This window comes from Batrachochytrium dendrobatidis, assembly GCF_000203795.2.
Source record: "Batrachochytrium dendrobatidis JAM81 unplaced genomic scaffold BATDEscaffold_3, whole genome shotgun sequence".
NCBI classification, from domain to species: Eukaryota; Fungi; Chytridiomycota; class Chytridiomycetes; order Rhizophydiales; genus Batrachochytrium; species Batrachochytrium dendrobatidis.
This window is the reverse complement of record NW_006281101.1, coordinates 1,365,576-1,386,704: the sequence shown is the minus strand read 5'-3', so window position 1 is coordinate 1,386,704 and position 21,129 is coordinate 1,365,576. Positions and strand designations below refer to the sequence as shown.

Here is a 21,129-nt window from a genome sequence, read left to right as displayed (position 1 = left end):
TGAGAATGAATTCAAAACATGAATGGCATTTCCACTGCTTTTCATTGGGTGTCAAAACACATTAGATGGATACGGCAGTTACATCATACCAGGCCATCAAGGAAGAAGGATCGGTTGGAAGCAACTGTTTAAAGAGAAAGCACAGTGATTGTGAGTGAATGCATTGCTGTTATCACTACCCTACTGTATAAGTGCTCGATTTTAACTTGATTGAATATGGCTGATAACTGCATCGACAGCCAAGGACACTATCAAGCTTGAATTGGACCAATTGGGACTACTGGATAATAGCCAGTTGGCAGTTTGTTTGAGCAGATATTCTGCTGCTGCTCTCTGTTCCACATCTCAGTCCATCAGAAGATTACTTTTTGAAAAGTATATCTCAAACTCCTCCAAACCAGCCCATAGCTCTGCTGCTTCTCAAATCTTGCTGCCAATAGAGCGACTTTTGGCTGCAAGTGTGAAAGCTTGTCGAATTCTGTTGCGTCGACTTACTTCACCCACAACTTTATTGCTTCAGCCCAAATCCAACTCGCTTGAAAAAAGCAAATCTATAGTAGAGAGGGAGTTGCAACGCACATTAGAAACGGTCGTACAGATTGGTCACCATCTTGCAGTCTTGTCACGGTTTGATATTTTACCAGATTTACTGGATCTGATTGTAGTGGTGGTATACGATAAGTCTGGTACATTGCTGTCATCCGATGCCCGTCAGTGTCTAACTTGTTCAGATGCTACAAAGAAACTGCATATATCTTCCAAATGCTCTAAATCAAAAGCATCCAAATCATCCCTGCCAATCTCAAATTCAACTTTTCCTGGTTTATCTATTGGAAAATGGCTGTATGAATTGCTAGACAAAAATGCATTGGCACTAGCAGTGCCACTTTCAAAACGTACTACTATCATATTGCTGCAGCTACTGACTGTTTGGATACAGGCACAATTAATCGATGCATCTACACGTACTGGGCTTATCTCGTGGGCCATATCCAAACTTAAAGTAGATCCAACTTCGCTTTCGTCCAACGATCTCTTAATCCTTGATCCAACTCTTAAGCTAATATACCAAATCGCCCGACTTGACCTAGAGTTTGAAGGCACAAGGGTTTCACAGGCATGCTTGGATTTAGTCGTTAAATGTACTGCCAGATCTACTACTCTGACATGTGCTCTAACTCATGTGTACAAAACATCCCTTGAAGTTTATTCGGTGCTTGCTGAAAGACAAAGACCTTTGCGACAAATGCTACAGCACAAGAAAACCATTACCATGATTTCAAACCTCCTTGGATCTGTGCATTTACGCATGGAAGCATCAATATGGAAACCCCATCCAGGACTGTTTGAAACCTCCAAGGGGCTATTGGACCTTGCTCGTGTTTTATGTCAATTATTAATACTATGCGGATCATCTTTTAAATGGGATTTTGATGATGTAAATCATGAGGCTGCCAACCCAGATGCAGAGCCAATATTGGTTGAACCGCTAAATGTATGTGCATTTAAAGCAATTGCACGTATCTTGACATTGATTGGAATTGTTGCACCTGGATATGATCAACAGGAATCGTTCCAACAACAAATATTCTACTATCGCCCTTCTACCATTCAGGGTTTAGCAGATACAATGCATCTGCTGTTTTCAAGCACTTTGGCTTTTCAGGAAGAATCTAAAGCAAATAGAAATGCTGTTCAGATCTTACCAGACGAGTTTGCAGAAGCCGTTATTCGTATTATTTTTGTTGTTCGGGATCACTCGTATATTGACTGCCATAAGCATGCCAAGCAGCAGATTTTATGCCAAAAACTCATTCGACTATCAAGTGGTATGGCTGGAACTGATTTGTACTCGAATACATTTCGGCATGTTGAAATCACTCTGATGCGCCAGTTTGTATATTTCATCGGTGACACGATCAAAAACAGCATCATGGGTGTACAAGATGTATCGGAAAATCACCATAAAGACAATACTTTTCAACTGACCAATATAATGTTGATATTTTTAACAAGACTTTTGGAAAGCAAGCCATCGCGTATTTTTTTAATGGATGCCGGTCTCTTGCCAAAACTAATTTTTATGCCATTCATCAAAGTTGCTCTCACCAATCCCTCCTCTGAACAGATTCGTGTATTTACAGGTGTACTATCCCTAATTGGTCGATTGGCACAAGATTCTAATTTCAGATTTAAGATGAAGGCTGGATTGTTTGGATCTATAGAGACAAACGACGATTTTTCAACAAATACATCTGGGCAGTTTTCTGTTCTTGCTCCTCCATCTCCTGATGGTATTGTAGCATTCATGGCTTGCCTAGCCATGGGTTCTATTTGGTTGATATGCTCAAAGTTTACTTTACCTAACACGGCGACACCTCGATCTATCTTGGAGCAATTTGGAACTTACTCGATCGACTTTTTAAATGAAAATTTTGGTCATGACAAGTCGGTCATGGCAGTGCTTTGCAAACCCGACCTGTTGGCGTGGATATCCTCAAGCGTGCTTTCTGCAACTGGAATCGACTGTGTGTGTTCTGAACCCAAGATATCAATGGTTGAAAGCTTGCTAGATTTGATTGAATACACGTCGGAAAAATATCAATTGGAGCTTTTGGATCTTAATGTTGATGACAATTTGGATCCAGCATCATTCATAAACCCCACCCCATTAGGATCAAATACACTTTGCTCCGCTGCATATTTTTTGGATGCCTTACTTCGCTCGAGTGCTACACTGAGTCAAATTATAAAACAACCTCACTTGATTCGTCGCATTGCACAAGACATTATGGATGCAATGAACTCGAAAGTTCAAGATGTACTTCAGCGTATTACTCGTCGTCTACTGCTTGGCCCCGGACTTGTTCAGGAAATGGTAGCTTCATCAGGATACTCGATCATTTTGGAAACACTCATGAATGGATTAGGTGATGACCATAAATCCTATCATGCCAAGCGACTTTTGGACAGCATGCTTGGATCATTTTTATCTGACATTGAAATTGTAGAGCCATCAATCAGTACTCAAGCACAAATCAGTCTAGTGAAAATGCAAACGCAAGCCGAGCTGGATGAAGCCTTGGGCTTTTGTATACGTATCTGGCGATACGCAGAGCAGGTGGGCATGGCGAATTTTGCTGGATCGATATTAAGGCATCGGGCACGCGTTGCAGTATGCTATCTTGGTGCTGACCGATTACTTCGTCTTCATCAATCCACATCACTATCAACAGAAGATGATCATTTTTCAGCCAAAGAAGCTACAACGTTTTTGTGGGACATGTTTCTGACAGTGTTTCCCAGTCCTTTGCTCTCTGATGCCAGTGCTGATGAAGTAGCAGATTTTTCAGAATCAACTATTCATGAAAATTATGATGATGACAATTTTAAAAGTATCCAGCTTGAAGCAAACAAAACTTTAATTGAAGACAAGGCTCTACTGGAATCAATGCATGTACGTATGCGCAAGGCTCTTGATTTTCTTGGATGGCGATATGTGCGTCGTTCGATACAAGTATCTGATCCTACCATGATGCTCCCTCGACCCGAGTTGCTTATTGAAGTTCTTTCAAGTGATCATACATGGATATACAATGGAACGGCAGATACAGATCGTGCAGTGACGATGGTGTTTGAAAATGAAATAGGCCAAGATATACAGTTTGACGGAGACATACTGGAGAATGTTTCCCCAGCTTTTTGTGTTATGATGAATGGACCATTTTCCGAGCATATTGATCGGCGAGTCAAGATTCAAGACACGTCTCGTCAAGTATGGATGCACATTCTCGAGTATTTCCAGCTCAATTCAACTGCAGGCTTAGATGAAGCCGAGTTTTCGCAAATGCAACAATCTGGAGGCAATCGATACGATATGTCTGGCAATGTAGCACACCATTCAACAACGGACGATATGATTGAAAAGTTTGATCTTGTAGTCGAGATGCATGATTGCGCTACTCGATACATGATGGTGAACTTGCAACAGGAGTGTACGGCATGGTTTGGAATAGCATGTATGTATGCGGCGCGTAGACACAATTGGACATTGGCTGTGAAGCTACATTGGTGGATTGCTGCACACTTGGATCTCAATTTAGAAGAATCCAGCGATATAAACTTTGATGATATTTTGCGTACAGTTTGCGTGCGTGCTCTTTTATGGTCAATCCAAAACGCTCCATAATTATAGATGTGTATATTTTTAAATGAATTGTCTGCAGTGCTTTATTTTTTATACGCCTCAGTCTTTGACTATGCTAGACATTGAAAATGGCTTGCTAGTTTGATTTGCATGAGCAGATCACTTCGACTGGTAACTTGACGGATATAATATGCAGCTTCAAAATTTGCGGCTATTCAAATAGCCGACTGTCAGCGTTTTTACCGATGCATCTTGTCGCTTATTACATGAACCATTGCTTTCCAAACTTGATTATGCTACTGCCGTATCAAGGTAAGATTGCCATATTTATCTAAAATGGGACACTAAATAAGGGTATCTACAATGCAGTCCGTCTCATGAAATGATAATGCATCGGACAAGTGTCATCTAAACTCCTTGACAAAGTCCACCGATTCAAGATGGTCCATCAACCACTCAACAGCAAGGTAGACTCCATATTGTCCATTTTCAAGACTTGCTGACAATTTAAAGAACGATTGTGTGGCGTACGATTCCAGATACAAAGGAACGGAAGATGTCGATTGAAGTCAATCCGTAATAGGAAGGCACAGCAAATATTTGACTATTGTTTATTCCAAAGCAAACGAGGTCATTGCAAGATAAATTCAAAAGTTTTTTGTTTTATGCAAGTGCAGCTGTAAAGGTATTTGGACAGAGATTGGGTGAATGCCATCATCAATACCAGTTTAATGGACAAATTTCGTATAAATAAATGACAATGCATGCTTCTTCAGCATGCATCCGGGTACATTCCCTACAGTTCGGGTATTAAGATTTCACTATTGGATTGGCATCGTTGTCGAATGTGGTTCCGATGATATTATCAATATGATTTGACAGCAATATGAATTTCAAAGCAATGACTGCTGTTTATAATTTGCTTGGTTTGAGCCAAGTCATGAGAACACGAATGCTGCAAGTTACCCAATATTATTGAGTAGCCGTTGAATAGATACGGTTTAATATTGACTTGCAAATACACTTTCAATAGTCCTGCTGTGTAGTGTTGGGTCCGGTAACTGTCGATGTTTCGGTTTACACAAAACTTCATCACTGCCACATCTTGTGCCAAAACCATTCATTTTGTCAAGTTAGCCTGCTGCTGAATCTGGCTATTACTCGCTCTTTGTATTACATTAGTTATCAACCGCCTTGATTCTGATAATATTATTTTAAGGTATGCTTGCACTGGTTTTAATCCTATCGTCATACTACAATACATATATATAATATGAACTTATTTTTATATTCTATTTTAGTGTTCCCGGCCTATTATTCTGAGCACTCAAATTCATTCTCCTGCTATAGACTGTTGTGATATTGGTTGTATTCATATTGTGCTGTAAAACACCACTGGTGCTCTTCAACAAACATCAGCCAAGCTTTGCTACTACAATATCTGATCACTCAAATCCACCACTATGGACACGCTGGCTCCTCCTAGATATATCCCATGGTCAAGTCTAGGCAAACCAGGTCCAGCAATAGTCTCATTGATATCAGGGTTTGTTGGTCTTGGGTGCTTCAGCATGATGGTCATATTGTCAACTCAGATGATTATCGGCAACCGAATACGAATTGGCCTAAAGCTACCTCTTATAATCCTAAACATGTGTGCATGCATGCTACAGTTTCTTGAATTCTTCTATCTTTATGAGTTTCCGCCACATGGTAGAGGGGTACCATATATTTTCATTCCTTTTATGGTTACTCTGATGATGGGTGGAGTTTTTTGGATGCAGCTTGAGATTCGATTCGTCTTTAGTGCAATGTTTGATACTGGATCCAATGCCATTGCTATTTGGACACCAAATTCAAAGTTGTGGGCTCGAGTCTTGCTGATTCTCATACATATATTTCTGTGTTGGCCTGCCTACTATCTTAGACCTAATATAGCATGGATTAACTGGGTAGGTTGTTGATTCTTACCAGAGTATGAGGTTTAAACTGCACTCTAACATTTTGATTTTCTGCATGTATGGCTATAGTGGTACTTTATTGGTCCAGCAACACAAGGTGCTCTAATCTCAATCATTAGTTTTTATCAAGCTATTGTTATTAATCTTCGCCTAGCCTATCGAAGAAAGTCAGAATCTGAATACTACCCATTGCGGCGGATCCATATGGCATTGATGTTTTTGTTAATAGCAACTTTTATAGTAAACCTTGGTGGCATAGCAGGGTTTTCGTTGGAATTATTCCTTGGTCAGGACACACGGATAGAAATGCAGCAGATTGTCGCACTTGGATTTCAGATCCCTGTTGTTTCTCTCGGCATGGAAATCATGTGCGAGTCCATTACACTGCTTATAATGATCCACTTGGTTACAATAAAACGCGTCCTGAATGCTGCTCCACGGCATGAAGAAACTGCTGCTCCTGAAGCAAACAGTCTTCACTCCCGACCAATGCCCGTCATTGTCATGCCGTCTTTCATGGCAGGTCCACTACACTCTGATTCTACAGAGATTGGTGGAGAACCCTATGACATGTGGTCTAAGCCAGCGCATGCCAACGTTCTTTCTTCGTGGGATTAATTTTAGCCTACAACATAACCTGTAAGACACTATTTACATCAAACTTCAACTATTGATACTAGACAGGGTCTGATTGAATAATCAGCGATAAAATAAAATTTTACATATGAACGCTTTTATTACGTCTATAGTTTTTAAACTTTGTATCTACCATAATTTCAGTAGTCGGATCTCGGTTTGTAAGTGATTTGCTGCAAATAGAATTACCGAGTTTAAATAGTTTGATCTTGCATGTCTACAGCATCAATAAAGCATTGCTTTGCATGCAATATAAGCAGTTCATTTGCACAAATACAAACTTGACCCGCGTATTAGGTAAAGTTGATGGCTTGGAACGCTATGCAGTCATATCCATGTAAATGCACATTATTCTTTCAGTGACTGCTTTATTTGCTTTGAAATCTACAATATTCATATACTCATTACGCTCTCTACTAAAAACTGATTCACTGTTCAATTCCTCAATGATCTCAAACCTACCTTTTCTCTCTTTTTGGCATAGCCATGTATTGCATAATCACCAAATTGGAGTTGCATTCATTTATTGCAACTCAGATATTCGATTTGACTGTCGGTGTTGTCAATCCAACTACAAACTCATCTGTTGTACTCTAAACTCCCATATATTCACGCTCAGTTCAACAAACCAGATATTGCACACATCAGCAATCAATATTGTCCATTAAATCGGATATAGATTGACACTGATCGTATCATCAAACTGGCTATTTGTACACCGACACTGATATATAGTAGTTCGTTTTATATGAACATGACTGCAATGTTTAAAATTAAAACACATGCATGTTTGAATAGCGTGCATCTACCAGCATTTTGACTTTAAACATGGTGAATGGGTTTGAATGTTGAATGTTGAATATTGAATGCTGATGACATTGAACATGACCATATTTTAGACTGTATCTGGAATCAGAGCTACAAAACTGTGTATCTAGTGTTTTGCAAATCACAAACGAAGATCCCGCTGAAATTATCGACACATTTGAAACCATTGCAGACTCGGAAATGTCACAAAACCAGTATATTGAAACCGAGCGTCAGGGTAAGTGCAATTGGCAGTTGTATAAACTGACAGTTGTTTGAATTCAAAGATTGCAATATTATTTACAACATATTTGCACGTGGATAGAAATATACAACACAGTTGTCGAGGTCAAAGCAGTGATTGAAGATATCAACCGTCAAAAACAAAAAAATGAGCAAAACTACAAGCCAAATCAGTCAATGCACATTAAATTGCATCAGCTATTAGAGTCATTACAACGTAGGTTTGACAAGGATGAATCGCAGATATTGGAATTGAAAAAAGATATTGCAAATCTGTGTGGTGATGCCTTGGTCTTAGATCAGACACACATTCAAAATCCATGGATATACATTGATGGAAACATTCAAAGATTCTCTACCATCAAATCTGTTGATGCGCTTTTAACTGAAAGATGTCAGCTGGATTACCAAAAGTAAGCTTATACAGTGGTTTTTTAAAAAGCTGACACGATCCATTTAATTTGAACAACTAGTATTGTACATCATTTGAACTAAAATCAAACTGGAATTTACAACTACAAACATTTGCAGTCTTGTAGATTGGTATTATAATCATTTGCACCAATTGAGTTTGACGTATGCTCAAGTAATACAACACAAATATGGTGGATGGACATCGTCAGAGCATAGTCGATATGAAAAAATAAATGAAGAGTATCCTTGTGATATGCGAGGTAGGTCGGCATTGTTTTACGATCGTCTTATTCTCGAGTTTCCAAAACTGAGTTTGCATAAACTAAAGGTATGTGCTCAAACATCACACGCAAGACTGGTTCTTGGTTGCGAGTGAGTTTAATACTCAATTATTTTTATACCAACTCAACAGGAGCATGAAATGTGGACCATAAAGCTGACTGCATTCAAAAACCACAAGCGTAGTATTGAAATAGCGTTTGAGGCTCGCATGAAGGAAATCGTTGCATTAACAGTGAATCAGTTTATGGTAATAGTTTCAGAACTCAAAAGTTTGTTTTGTAAACCAAACAATCGATACTAGAATATAAAACTGATGGCTATGCATTTTGTGGAGCAGGAGGCAAAGCAGATTTATCAAGAACAATCCGCTATACTTGAGCAAAAAGAGGCTAATTTGCAAAAATCTGCAGCAATTCAAAATAGAATATGCAAATGGCGCAATGCACGCATTCAGCAGTTGAAGATTGCAGCAGCAAAGCGACATGCAGAAATGGAGGCCCAACTAGAGTTAAATCGCATTAAATTTGAACGAGAAGGATATCGTCGCGAATCTGACAAAGCAAAGCTACAAGAGTTTTTTGATAAAAAACAGAGAATCAAGGAAAAAGAAATGGAAGTTTCAAAAAAAGCTCAACAGCGTCTTAATGCACAAAAAGCTGTATTGCAGCAGGTATTTAGTCTGTTGTTGTGCGAGGCTGCATGCTATCTAAATTGATTTACGAATTCTAACCTATATATGCGCTTTTAAATATGGCAAGATAAATGAAGAACGTATCGAGTTTAGAGAAAATCAAAGAATTCAGAGATTAGAGGACAAAAAAATGTCTGCCTTGCAAGTAAAGGCCAGACAGGATGCGTTGGAACGACAACTGGATCGATTGCGTGCAACTGTTGCTGTAGATATCCAAAGGTACAAGTACTAAATTGCTTTAGTGTCGATTTAAAGTCAACTGGATTGATTCACATTAAATAACTTTGATTTAAATGAATCCAACATACTTGTCTTTAAATACTAGTGATTGGAATAGAATCATGGGTGATACCATTGCATTTGCCGAATCAAAAAAAGATTTGAAGCAGGTAATACGAATTTAGCATAAATCAAATTAATCGACTAATTTCATGATCTAATACTTTATATACTGGTTGTTTTGAATGTATGGATGAATATAATTATAATTTCTAGCCAGAATGGTTCAAGAACAACAGCTTTACTATTGATCAGATCATGAAAGATAAACGTGCTCAAATTTCACAAGTGTTGCATAGCCAGGGACTACTATCAAGCAAGTATGCCAGTCAGGTTCTTACTGCTATACAGCCTAAACACACTCGACCAGACCAAGCCACCACTATCAAGCTTGGTTAGTTGCAATACTTGGAATAAAATGCAACTAATACACAAAAACTACTGAAAGAATTCAAAAAGCATATTCAAAGCAACAATAAACAAATATTTAATATGTAAAACGCATTAAAAATCAGAATCTCCATCATACCATCGAGAATGGCTTCCGCCGCGTTTGCCAGATGATGATTCACCAAATATCTGTTCAGGCATGGAAGGAACAATAAAATCATCATTAATCGGAACGCCAGGATTTTTTGACGACTTGACAAATTTCCAGCCATCATCTTTCTGATCGGCAATGCGACGAACTGAAATGGCAGAGTTGGATGTATCGCGCTTAAGAACATGATTGTCTTCAAGTCTAATTGTTCCATTGTGAAAGACTTGGCATTCAACAACGTTGGTGGCCCAGCCAATATCAGTCACCATAGCAGCATTGATTCGATCTGCAAGTATTGATGGCACTTCTGCTTCCTTTTCCTTGATACTCCCCCACACTGCGTAGCGCTCATATGTCACCAAGAAATCTATATCCGAAATCCACGAAAGTGTAGCGGCCATATTCATAAAATTGCATATGGGTCGCAAAATAGCTTTGATGTTGTCTACCTCTGCTTCCAATGGCACACCGCGCACCAGTACCGCATTTGGAATAAATGGGTCAAGATCTAATTTTAAATCAACCGTGTCGTTGCTAGTAGCAACTGGTGCATTTGGATCGTACTCTTCAGCCACTTCAGATAGTAATTTGTCTGGAATAAAAGGTGGGCGGTTTGCTACACGACGAACAACGACGGTTCCTTTACCAACATTTGCATCCAAAAGCGCTGCAGCAAATCCATAAAACGGTGCAAGCTCCAAAATCAACGTATTGGCCGAAAACATGCGCTGTTTTGGAAAATAAAAATATTGCTTACTAGGATCATTGACCAACTCGGCAAGTGTCTTTTGGGTGGCTAATACAACACTTTTGAAACTTAATGCAGAACGAATAAGACTGTCCGAATACACGGCGTTTATAGGAGCGCCAGATGGTGTATCAAGCTCAGTGGTGTCAATGCCTAGTGCATTTGCAAGACGTTCATTACGCTGTTTTTGGAGACAAGACTCGTCACATTCCATATTTGGAGATATAGCAAGTTTTCCTTGTAGCGCACCACACACAGTAGTAACGGAGCGATTCCCACAAGGACATGCATGTTTAACGGCTTGCTTACAAAAAGTAGATTCTATGCATTCGCGAGTTCCATGACAAGAGTCTGTGCAACTGTGACCACATATGGATCGAACTTTACCGCACTTTTCAAGGCAGCGGTAACTATCGTTTACACAAAGACCAGCATGGCAGATTCTTTGACATGCATGACCACAGCCATCTATTGTTTTAGGACAGAGTTTAACGCAGGATGGTGCACCTTGGCGCGAACAAGGAACATTAGGCATGATGGTTGCTTGACATGCACATCTACGCTCTACAAAGGTTGTGCAAGGAGGACAGGATTCACTATCATCATGGCAGTAGTGTGCCGTAATATCGGAATGTCCACACGGACGACGACGACGGCATGGATGGTTGCATTTTAGTGGTGGTGTATTACAAGGAATTGGAGGATACATAATGGTTCGTCCACAGCTACAACTCAGCTCCTCAAAACTCACACCCTCGACACAATCGTGACATTTTCCTTGATGACCACAAGGAAGCATACAGTTATGAAGTTTGCAAGCCAGACGCTTATTGCAAGCTGATTCACAAGCATGCATTTCAGTAGATTTTTTACAGCATGTGTCCTGACAATTATGACGGCGACAAGTTAAACGTTTTCCACACGGACGAGCACATAGGGGAGGTTTTGCTAGTCCAGTAGATGGATCTATTGTCAAAGTAGAACAAGAGGTTTTGATTTCTTGCTTGCCACATCGGCAAAATATAGTCACCAATCGATTGCACAAGGAGCATTCGCCTGAATGGCATATAGATTCACAAGTGTGTCCACATGCTAGCTTTTTGTCGCAAAATTCTTGGCATGTGAGAATTGGTTGATCGCAAGTCAGTCGAGGTTCATTAGGCGACAGTTCTGATATAGAAAACTTTCCACACGGACAGCGGACAACTATGCTTGGATCCAAAGGACATATTTTGGTCCCTTCGTGTTTGTCTTCGTGGCATGGCCTATCACAACTATGAATATCACAAGCATACTTGTGTGTGCAAAGTTTCCCGCACGAGTAGCCATCTTCTTGATCGCCACATGGAATAGTATGTTCCTCGGCTCCGCAGAAGCAAGACACGGAAATAGTCTCCAAGCAAGGACGGCATGGAGGTGGATGGCAAATCATTGTGCATGAATGGTTTCCACATCTCAGTTTTTTTGAACATGTCTGTAGCCAGAAAAAAATGAATAAGTATCCGGTCCACTAGTTTATCTGCAAAAATAGTATTTGAATCACTTACATTTCCACATGATGGTTGGAAATCAATACTTGAAAGTTCAGTACAACGAACTACCAATTTTCCATCTCCACAGTAGCAAGACAATGGCGGTGCAGAGAGTTCACATGGAGGGCATGGGCCTGGATGGCATTGAACTCTATAAGCATTTAAACCAAATAAGTACTCGATAGTCTTGTCAAATAGTATATCAAGCCATTCAACTTACGGACACTTGTGCGTACAATTGCGATCTTTACCACATGTCTGACCACAACTGTGAGGACAGCTGTACGCATTCACGGCGGGGTTGATAATTTTGGTGCAAAAGCATTTGTAATCTATCGGAACACAATCATTCATGGTTTGGCAACCAGGACAACGCCAAGATTCCATGGAACGGGTTGGCTCATTTCCATTGTATTCCTGAGAGGATTTTCTTGCCCACTGAGATATACACTTTAGTGTATCAAAATATTGAAAAGACAGAGTTGAACGCTTAGTCATATGGTGTAATCTGGAAATCTAGCATTTCAACAAGACATACCTTTAGGTGAAAAACAGCGTAGCATACGCTGCAATTCCAAATCGAGTCTCTAGTTTTTACAGTATCGTAGCAAACCATACAGTCATACAACTGATTTGTCAAATCATCAGTAAGGGCTTCTAGTAGATCTGCAGTGGATTTTTCACCAGATGGTTCGCAAGTGTTGTTCTTTCTGCCACCCCTGCTGCCTTTTAAACGAGTACCACCATTGTTGTTTCTTGGATGTGTAATATTCTGTTGATCTGACACAGATGAAGGGGTATCCGACAACTTACTAAGCGAGAAGTGTAAACCACTGGGCAGTTTTGATGGTGACTTTGGAGTGCTTGAACATCGAGCCTGGTTCCTCAAAGTTGACAAGGACTGATTTTTTCGAGATCTGGCAGATTGTTCATTTGCAGAGGTTGATGATGACCCCTCGACGACTGAATTCGAGGTATTCAAACAAGATGTACTGGATGTACTGGACGGTCGACTTTTTCCGGAGTTGCCTCGACGGTTTTTCCGAGACTTTTTTGAAGATGCAATCGAGTTGGCAGTTATAGTAGTGACAGCGACTCCAGCAGTAGAAGTCGTAGCAGTGGTAGAATCACCACATGTCGCAACGGAAGATACAGGAATGAATTCCGATGCAGTTGGATTTAATGATGGCAATGACTTTTTTGTATTATGTTTAGACTGTGCGTCTGTGCCAATTGACGGCATGGCAGCAGTTGACGAGCTGGTTGGCATTTTAGATTAAAGCAAAGTTTTCAAACACTTTTATAATTGAAAATATTGAATGATTCGATCGACAAGTATGACAGACGAGTGATGGCGTTTAGCCAGACTCTGTTAGTTACTGCAATTAGCAGATTGTCTTGTTAAACACAGCAACAGTTGTTTTAGTGACATGGTGAACAACACCATGCAATATGGTGCCATGGTGTGTCTAGTGGCTTTTTTCGAACAAGGTCGTTTAAACAAGTTGCACTTTTATTCATCTACACTTGATAGTTGCTTCAATGTATATTCTTACTACTAGACATACGATGAGGCTGCATGTATTGCTCTGGATTCCTGCTATTCTTGCTGTATTCTCTTCATCCATCTATGCTGCTCCACCCAATCCCTCAGAATATCCTGTCAAGGACAAGTTGCCTACTGCCAATCCTGCATGGTCAACCCACATTCTTAAAGGACTTCCTAATACACCTCCAAACCCAAAGCCTATGACCACCTTTGATTTTTCAAAAGATGTTACTCGTTGTAGAGATAACCATGTGTGGGGACTTTCGTTTGATGATGGACCTGCGTAAGTTATTGCAGATTAAATATACTCCAATATCCAGTGTTAATCTACGCTGATTCATGAAAACTTGCTGCAGTGATTAACCTGTCTATTCAATCTTCTATTCAGTCCATTTACCGATCACCTATTAGCTGAACTGGATAAACGCAGTGTCAAAGCCTCGTTCTTTGTTGTGGGTTCACGAGTACTGGAGCGTCCCGATGTTCTTTTACGCACATATCAAGCTGGTCATCATATCGGTAAGATGGACTTTGTTATTGGATACACCGTCATAACTGCCAACGCTATTGCTTCTTAACATGTATCCATCTCATTGTATTCATTAGCAATGCACACTTGGTCTCATCCGCACTTGACCACAGTCTCCAGCAACCAGATTATTGCAGAGGTAGTCTATACTGCCATGATTATCAAACAAGTAATTGGTGTCACTCCACGCTTTATTCGCGCTCCATGTATGTTGCACTAGAATATGGATATGTGATCTTGTCTGATGTATTTACTGACTTGTGTACTATGAAATCTCCTAATAGATGGAGATATTGACACTCGCGTGAGAACAATTCTTCAACGAATGGGGCTAATCATTGCTGCATGGAATGAGGATTCTGGAGATGCTGGAGGTGTCAAAACTGTAGCACAGAGATTTTTAGCTAGAGCCAATGCTGGAATCGTTCCGATCATTTCCTTGCAACACGACTTGTTTGTCGAGTCGGAACGGCAAGCACCAGGTGCCATGGATGCTATTTTATCAGGGCGTGGGAAATACAAGATTCAAGCAGTAGATACTTGTATTGGCGAGAGTCCGTATGATGAAGGATTTTGGAGTCGATTGGACGGGACTAAAGGCAGTGAACCCACGGCTAATGAAAATACGGCCGGTGCTGTGGCAGGAGGCACTGAGGGTCGTGCTGAATCAGCTACACAACCTACAACTTCCACTGAAAACCCGCATCAATCGACCTCTGCTTCTAACACATCAAAAAGCTCTACTATAGCAATAGCGCCATTTATGGCTAAAAGCGTATTTAGTCTCTTACTAAGTGCCTTGTTAATCTTTAGTGTGTAATCATTACACGCATCAAATCAAAATGACATCTGTTCCAGACCATAGTCATCTTCTAGTCACGCCTTTTTGAAACACTTTACTTTTGTCTAATCATGATTATATTCAATAAAACAGGTTTTAATATCCTATTTAACTATGTATGGTTTGATATAACCCAAGATATTATTGCTTTTAAATACATTCATTATGCTTGTATATTCAACATGAATCGTTTTATTGGAAACTACATAATAATAATCAAGATTCAAGAACATGCAGTATACGTAAAAGTAGCGCCTATAGACATACAAGACTAAACATTATCTAATTTTAGTCACGGCATGTGGATTTCTTTGTTTCATAAGCAACACATGCAGTATAGCTAATGCGTTGGTGTGGCTAAAATATCCATCTTTTATGTGTGGATGATATTTTAATCATAGATCGATAGATAAAATAGCTGAGCATCATTTTTTGTCCATGCTGCATATATCTATAAAACGACAGCATTTTTCCTATTGAGAAATCACTCTTGTTGACCAGTCTATTCAAATCTAATTAACAGTATTACTCGAATATGAAACTAAGCTATTTCTCACTTGCAATTTTCCCAAAAACTGTGCTGCTTTCTGCCTTTATATTGGGCACATTAGCAGATACTCCAGACAGTTCCAAATATCCTGAGCTGGATAAGGTTCCTGCTGCTGTCGCATCGTGGTCCAAATATGTTCTAGCTAACGTTCCAAACATTCCAGTCAATGCAAAAATGTTATCTAGTACCGATTGGTCAGAAGATGTGACAACCTGTTTAAGCAATAATCAGTGGGGATTGACCTATGATGATGGCCCAAGGTGAGTTTGCAGATTACAAACGCGATAAATTTTATTGGTACATTGAGTTACTACTGTACGCTTAGTATCAAGCTATTGTTCAATTGGTTTTGGCTTTTTACTCATTCTTGTGATACAATTAATAGTGACACGCGCACTGATGATCTACTTAAAACTCTTTCCGAAAAAAAGGTCAAGGCCACATTTTTTGTAGTTGGATCTCGTGTGCTGCAATCTCCTGATGTCTTGCTTCGTACTTACCAAGCTGGTCATGAAATTGGTAAAATGAATGCATTGGTGGCGGGGTTCCAAATCATTTCTAATCCAATACATGATTTGGTATTAAATATGTAGGTCTTCACACCTGGAGTCACCCCGCAATGACTACTGTAAGCAATGAACGGTTGATTGCCGAAATAGTCTACACTGCTCAAATTGTCAAGCAGGTCATTGGTGTCACCCCGCGGTTTATCCGTCCTCCATGTAAGCCAGCATGTTGACTCACCTGCTTTGTGTTCAGTTTCATATTCATCCATATATTGTTTTAACTAATTCAACTATCCATACATCTACCTGTAAACATTGCAATATGATGCCAATATTAGATGGAGATATTGATGCTCGCGTTCGCAAAGTTTTGAAAAACCTGGGGTTGACTATTGTCCTTTGGAATGTAGACTCGCAAGATGCTGATGGTGCCAAGGATGTTGCTGTCAAATTTGGCGCACAAGCCAATGCAGGAAGTAGTCCCGTAATATCTCTTGAACATGACCTGTTTCCAGATACCGAGGCACAAGCTGCATCGGCTCTCACTAATGTTCTTGCTGGGTCTGGAAAGTATAATCCAATGCCTATTGGCGCCTGTCTTGGAATGGCATCTTATGACGAAGGGTTTTGGGATCGTATTAATGGTAATGGGGCTAATCCTCCACCTCCACCTGCCTCGGCCTCGGCTCAGGCTTCATCAGTGCCATCTACAGCGACTCAAAATAGTCAATCGGCCAGCTCCCAACATACTACAAATGCAGGATCAAATGCCGCAACAACTCCAAATGTAGGAGCAAATGCTGCAGCAACTCCAAAAGCCAATAGTGGCTTAGAGTCTTTCCATGTTTCTACCGTCGCCAGTACATTTGCCATTATTTTGGGCATCTGCATGGCTATTTAAATTTAAAGCATTTTATCAGCCTAGTCTTTTGGCTAAAGATCTTTGGATTTATGCTCGAGTGAATTATTTGTTAAATTCTGGTGTTTGGATTTCAAATAAATATTGATTGCCAATAATATTTTCATTTTAAAAGTATGGTAAAAAGTACGGCCTATGACTGTGCTTAGTGTATTGCAGATATAAATGAATCCGTGTTGGACAGTCGCAGTGCGCAATGGCATTACCAATAAACTATTTTTTATTTTTATTTGGGGATTTGATTCATCCACATATGTGTTGAAAATTATGCTTTTTTGTAATAATTCGCCAGTTAGCCACTGCTTCAAAAAATTTCAGTGTGTGACCAACAAAAAATTTGCTTTTGTGGCTTGCTCTACACAAGATGGCAACATCAATGGCCAAAATAAAATGCGGCCGCTCGCTGTTGCTTCTATACAGGTGTATACAAAATACTATTGATAGTTTCATAGTGCCTCTTGAATCTATGTCGCTAAAGATCATTTGTATCGTCGATTGTCAAAACGTGATGCCATCCATGCTGTTTCATATGGCTCATCAGCACGGTGCCGCAGTTTTTACCTCGAGTATTCCAGTCAATAAAGCTTTGATGAGAAAGCATAGTTGAAAGTAATAGTATGAATGGCAAAAAATGTTGCCACTTTACCCAATAGGCGGGTATATAATCAGCTTTGGTTTGCAGCTATTTTCAAATATCAAGAGTCAACTCTGCTTTATATTTGTTTAATACAGATGCTTTTCCAAATAATTCTTCTTGCTGGCGCACTCTCTACTTCTTTAGCAGATGCTGTTGGCTCTGTTAATTATGGTTTGGAGAACAGATTATACACTAGAGATTCAAGACGTTTGTTTCGTCGTCAATATTCAGACACTTATCCCGGCTTGGATAAGCTTACTCCTGGTGTATCTGTCTGGTCGGACAAATTTGAAAAGAGCGTGCCAAACACTTCAGATGGCAAGACAGCCGAAAGTCCAGAATCGACTAAATGCAAAGATGCCGATTCATGGGCTCTAACGTTTGATGATGGCCCAAGGTAGATTTTTGGGTTGAATCGATATTATGCCTGCAATATACAGTCATTTTTATTCGAACTATGTTGCTGACAGTCTTGCAGTGATCCAACTCCCAAACTTTTAGATGAACTCAAGAAGCGTGACATCAAGGTTACCTTTTTTGTCGTTGGTTCTCGTGTCGAGCAACACCCCGAGCATCTCAAACGAGCTTATGCCGAGGGTCATCAAATTGGTACATATTACACTGCTGTTTTGTATGACTTTAATATCAGCGCTGGCAAGCTAACCCATCCGATTTTTATGAAATTTGACAATTAGGTATCCATACCTGGAGCCATCCTTCGCTGTCCAAGATCTCGGTCGAAAGTGTCATTAGTGAGATTATGTATACTGCCAGGATTATCAAGGAAACGATCGGTGTCACACCAACTGCCGTACGTCCTCCATATGGGGATGTGGATAGTCGTGTCCGAACAATTATTCGTAACATGGGTATGAGTGTTGTCCTATGGACTGTGGATTCAGGTGATAGCGGTGGCTCGACTACTGTTGCCGACACACTCAAAAAGGCTGCAGAGGTGACACCAAAGTCGGGACATATCTCCTTGGAACACGATTTATTCTCAAACCAAGCCGGTCAAGCCCCAGCTGCAATGGATGCGATCAAGGCTGCCGGCTACAAGCTTGTGAGAATTGATGATTGTCTGGGAGTTCCTGCTTACAATGAGGGTCTGTGGTCTGGTCTTCCCCTGCCTGCCCAGGGTCCTGGATCCAACACAACCACTACCGCCGACGGCAAGACCAACTCTACAAAGTCTGAAGGTGAACTGAATGGCGGGTCGGCCAAAAACTCGACTACCGGAATTGGAAATTCGACAACAAACGGAAACGCAACGGCAAACGCAACAGCAACGGCAGCTGCCAAAGCCAACGAAGTTCCTAATTCTGGTTATGGCACACAAATTTCTATTGTTACGTTATTTGTCACATTTGTTACTATTTTTGCATTGGTTTAGCTGGTCTGCATACCAGCCAACATGTACGAATCATAGCTACATTCAAAATAAAAGATGTTAGTATTCACCCCATCTATTGACCACTGTATTCACGTAAAATGGAGTGTATTCGAGATTTTAGCGACAAATACGAGTTTATAGTTGTATTACATCAACAGTCGAACCCAATATCTGAACTGTAATCAACGCATTCGGTTTCAAACTTGTTGTTTATACAATCCGACTGTCATTTAAAAAAAGAACTGGTTCAAACTATAGTCCGATTGTGTGCATCATATAATGGTCGTTGTTTATTGGACTGAATGTCATCAAATAGTCAATTTCTAATAAACATACCGAATATTCAACCACTGTATACTGCAAGCCATAATAGTGACTGTAAAATACAAAACAGTACTGCATTTTACATGAACTCAGTTTAAAGTGTTTTTGTATTGTTCTCTCTTTCTTGCAATGCTAGCAGTGCCTATAGTGACAAGGCCAAAGATAATGGCAATAATTAGCACGGTAGTAACCAGTGTGGCCATTCCGGTATTCACATCGACGGTGGCATCACCGCAACCAACAATCGAGGCACTGTTGGAATCTGCACAGCGAGGAACAGTAACTGCATACGAAGTACCGCCAATATCATTAGAAAATGAATTGGATCCAGATCTAGTCACGTTGGACAGATAAAAGGGATGCAAAGGACCAGTGTAGGCAAGCTTGTCACCACGATTCCATCCACAGCACACAAAAGTTTGTTGAACAAAGTCTTGCGTAATGGGTGCAAACTCTTTCCAGTCGTTGCTCTTGAGAGATGACCACAAGTTCCTGTTGCGGTTCATTTTGATGACAGAAAAGATCCCAAGACCTACGCTGACAATCAATGCAAACCCAATCACAACAATGTAGCTGCTGAGAAACCAGATTGCACCAGTACATCCGCCAATTAGACCGAATAAAGTTGCAACACCATAGAGACCCGCAATAGTAAAGATACCTATGGCGTGTTTGATTTATAGTAACGGAATCATAGAATCGGCAATAAATTGTTTAGGCAACATCCAGATATAAGGGTCGAAATACCGAATCACAAATCAATACTAAAAATATTTTCAAATTGAAACAGCAAGATACTCAACTGATGCTGACATCTTTTACATTGACACTTTTAATGGCAAATATAGCAGTTTCAGAAATCGTGGAGTTGGCTGGGATGATGCTATCTACATAGGTCTTGCTTGCTACGTAGATGGTGTAGCCAGTATACGCTGCCAAAATAGTCAGCCCAAGAAAAAGCACATTGATGATAACAAGCCAGACTCGGCTAATGCATCCACCCAAAGCAGATGAACGAGACATTTTTAAACTGCAATATGTAAACAAGCTTAGTTTGAACTCATGTGTAGATCATCTGGAGACTTGACTTGAATTTGACAAAACAAGCGATTTACCTGTTTTTAAACACAATTTGACCTATTCAATAGTACAACGTTTAGCGGAATAAGTACCAAATGCATCGAGTCTAACAGACTCAAAGTCAAGCCAATCACCTGAGTAAGCAATGAGGCTACAAATCGATAATTAAAAAGTGGCGTTTGTCCAGTCACATTCTGGCCGATTGCCACATGTATTGTATAGATTTGGATAAATGTCATTTCAACACCATTAAACCATACACAGCTACGCATGTAGTTTAAAACTGCATGGCGTATAGTAACCACTGTTTGAATTTCGATTATGCACTTTGAGTATACACTTTTTTATTCAAATGTCATCAATTTGGTTCAACAAGATCAAGGTTATAAATATGATATTTGAATCTGTCAAACATTGAGTTGGCTTGATAATTGTGACAAACCATTTGACTATTGACTCGTGTTGTTGTAACACATTCCATTCATTGTTTCCTGATATTGCATTGACGCAAATCAACGCG

General features: G+C 40.0%; 6 protein-coding genes across 6 annotated transcripts; 4 read left to right on the top strand and 2 right to left on the bottom strand.

Annotated features, from left to right (window-relative positions):
* Window positions 1–65: 65 nt before the first annotated feature.
* Window positions 66–4,189, top strand: BATDEDRAFT_23657 (uncharacterized protein; the record flags this gene model as incomplete). The annotated part of the gene is made up of 3 exons (XM_006677279.1): window positions 66–150; window positions 240–1,142; window positions 1,206–4,189. 3 exons carry the CDS (start codon window positions 66–68, stop codon window positions 4,187–4,189), a joined length of 3,972 nt encoding a protein of 1,323 aa, XP_006677342.1.
* A 1,399-nt stretch (window positions 4,190–5,588) lies between these two features.
* BATDEDRAFT_34665 (uncharacterized protein) lies at window positions 5,589–6,840 on the top strand. The gene is made up of 2 exons (XM_006677383.1): window positions 5,589–6,099; window positions 6,178–6,840. The coding sequence occupies exons 1-2, from the start codon at window positions 5,611–5,613 to the stop codon at window positions 6,724–6,726; spliced, it is 1,038 nt and encodes a 345-aa protein (XP_006677446.1). The 5' UTR covers window positions 5,589–5,610; the 3' UTR covers window positions 6,727–6,840.
* A 149-nt stretch (window positions 6,841–6,989) lies between these two features.
* Window positions 6,990–9,859, top strand: BATDEDRAFT_23655 (uncharacterized protein; the record flags this gene model as incomplete). Its single annotated transcript, XM_006677278.1, has 9 exons — window positions 6,990–7,081; window positions 7,644–7,789; window positions 7,877–8,207; window positions 8,326–8,536; window positions 8,621–8,737; window positions 8,828–9,160; window positions 9,249–9,400; window positions 9,507–9,570; window positions 9,677–9,859. The coding sequence occupies 9 exons, from the start codon at window positions 6,990–6,992 to the stop codon at window positions 9,857–9,859; spliced, it is 1,629 nt and encodes a 542-aa protein (XP_006677341.1).
* Window positions 9,860–9,964: 105 nt separating this feature from the next.
* Window positions 9,965–13,524, bottom strand: BATDEDRAFT_34664 (uncharacterized protein; the record flags this gene model as incomplete). Its single annotated transcript, XM_006677382.1, has 4 exons — window positions 9,965–12,223; window positions 12,297–12,432; window positions 12,502–12,731; window positions 12,820–13,524. The coding sequence occupies 4 exons, from the start codon at window positions 13,522–13,524 to the stop codon at window positions 9,965–9,967; spliced, it is 3,330 nt and encodes a 1,109-aa protein (XP_006677445.1).
* Window positions 13,525–14,030: 506 nt separating this feature from the next.
* On the top strand, window positions 14,031–19,205 carry BATDEDRAFT_10159 (uncharacterized protein; the record flags this gene model as incomplete). The annotated part of the gene is made up of 3 exons (XM_006677088.1): window positions 14,031–14,113; window positions 14,219–14,349; window positions 18,508–19,205. The coding sequence occupies 3 exons, from the start codon at window positions 14,031–14,033 to the stop codon at window positions 19,203–19,205; spliced, it is 912 nt and encodes a 303-aa protein (XP_006677151.1).
* A 413-nt stretch (window positions 19,206–19,618) lies between these two features.
* On the bottom strand, window positions 19,619–20,552 carry BATDEDRAFT_23650 (uncharacterized protein; the record flags this gene model as incomplete). Its single annotated transcript, XM_006677277.1, has 2 exons — window positions 19,619–20,190; window positions 20,360–20,552. The coding sequence occupies 2 exons, from the start codon at window positions 20,550–20,552 to the stop codon at window positions 19,619–19,621; spliced, it is 765 nt and encodes a 254-aa protein (XP_006677340.1).
* Window positions 20,553–21,129: the final 577 nt, after the last annotated feature.

Coding starts and splice junctions, on each gene's coding strand:
- BATDEDRAFT_34665 (XM_006677383.1), top strand. CDS start 5,611: ATGGACACGCTGGCTCCTCCTAGATATATCCCATGGTCAAGTCTAGGC. Junction 6,100..6,177: donor ATATAGCATGGATTAACTGG/GTAGGTTGTTGA, acceptor GTATGGCTATAG/TGGTACTTTATTGGTCCAGC.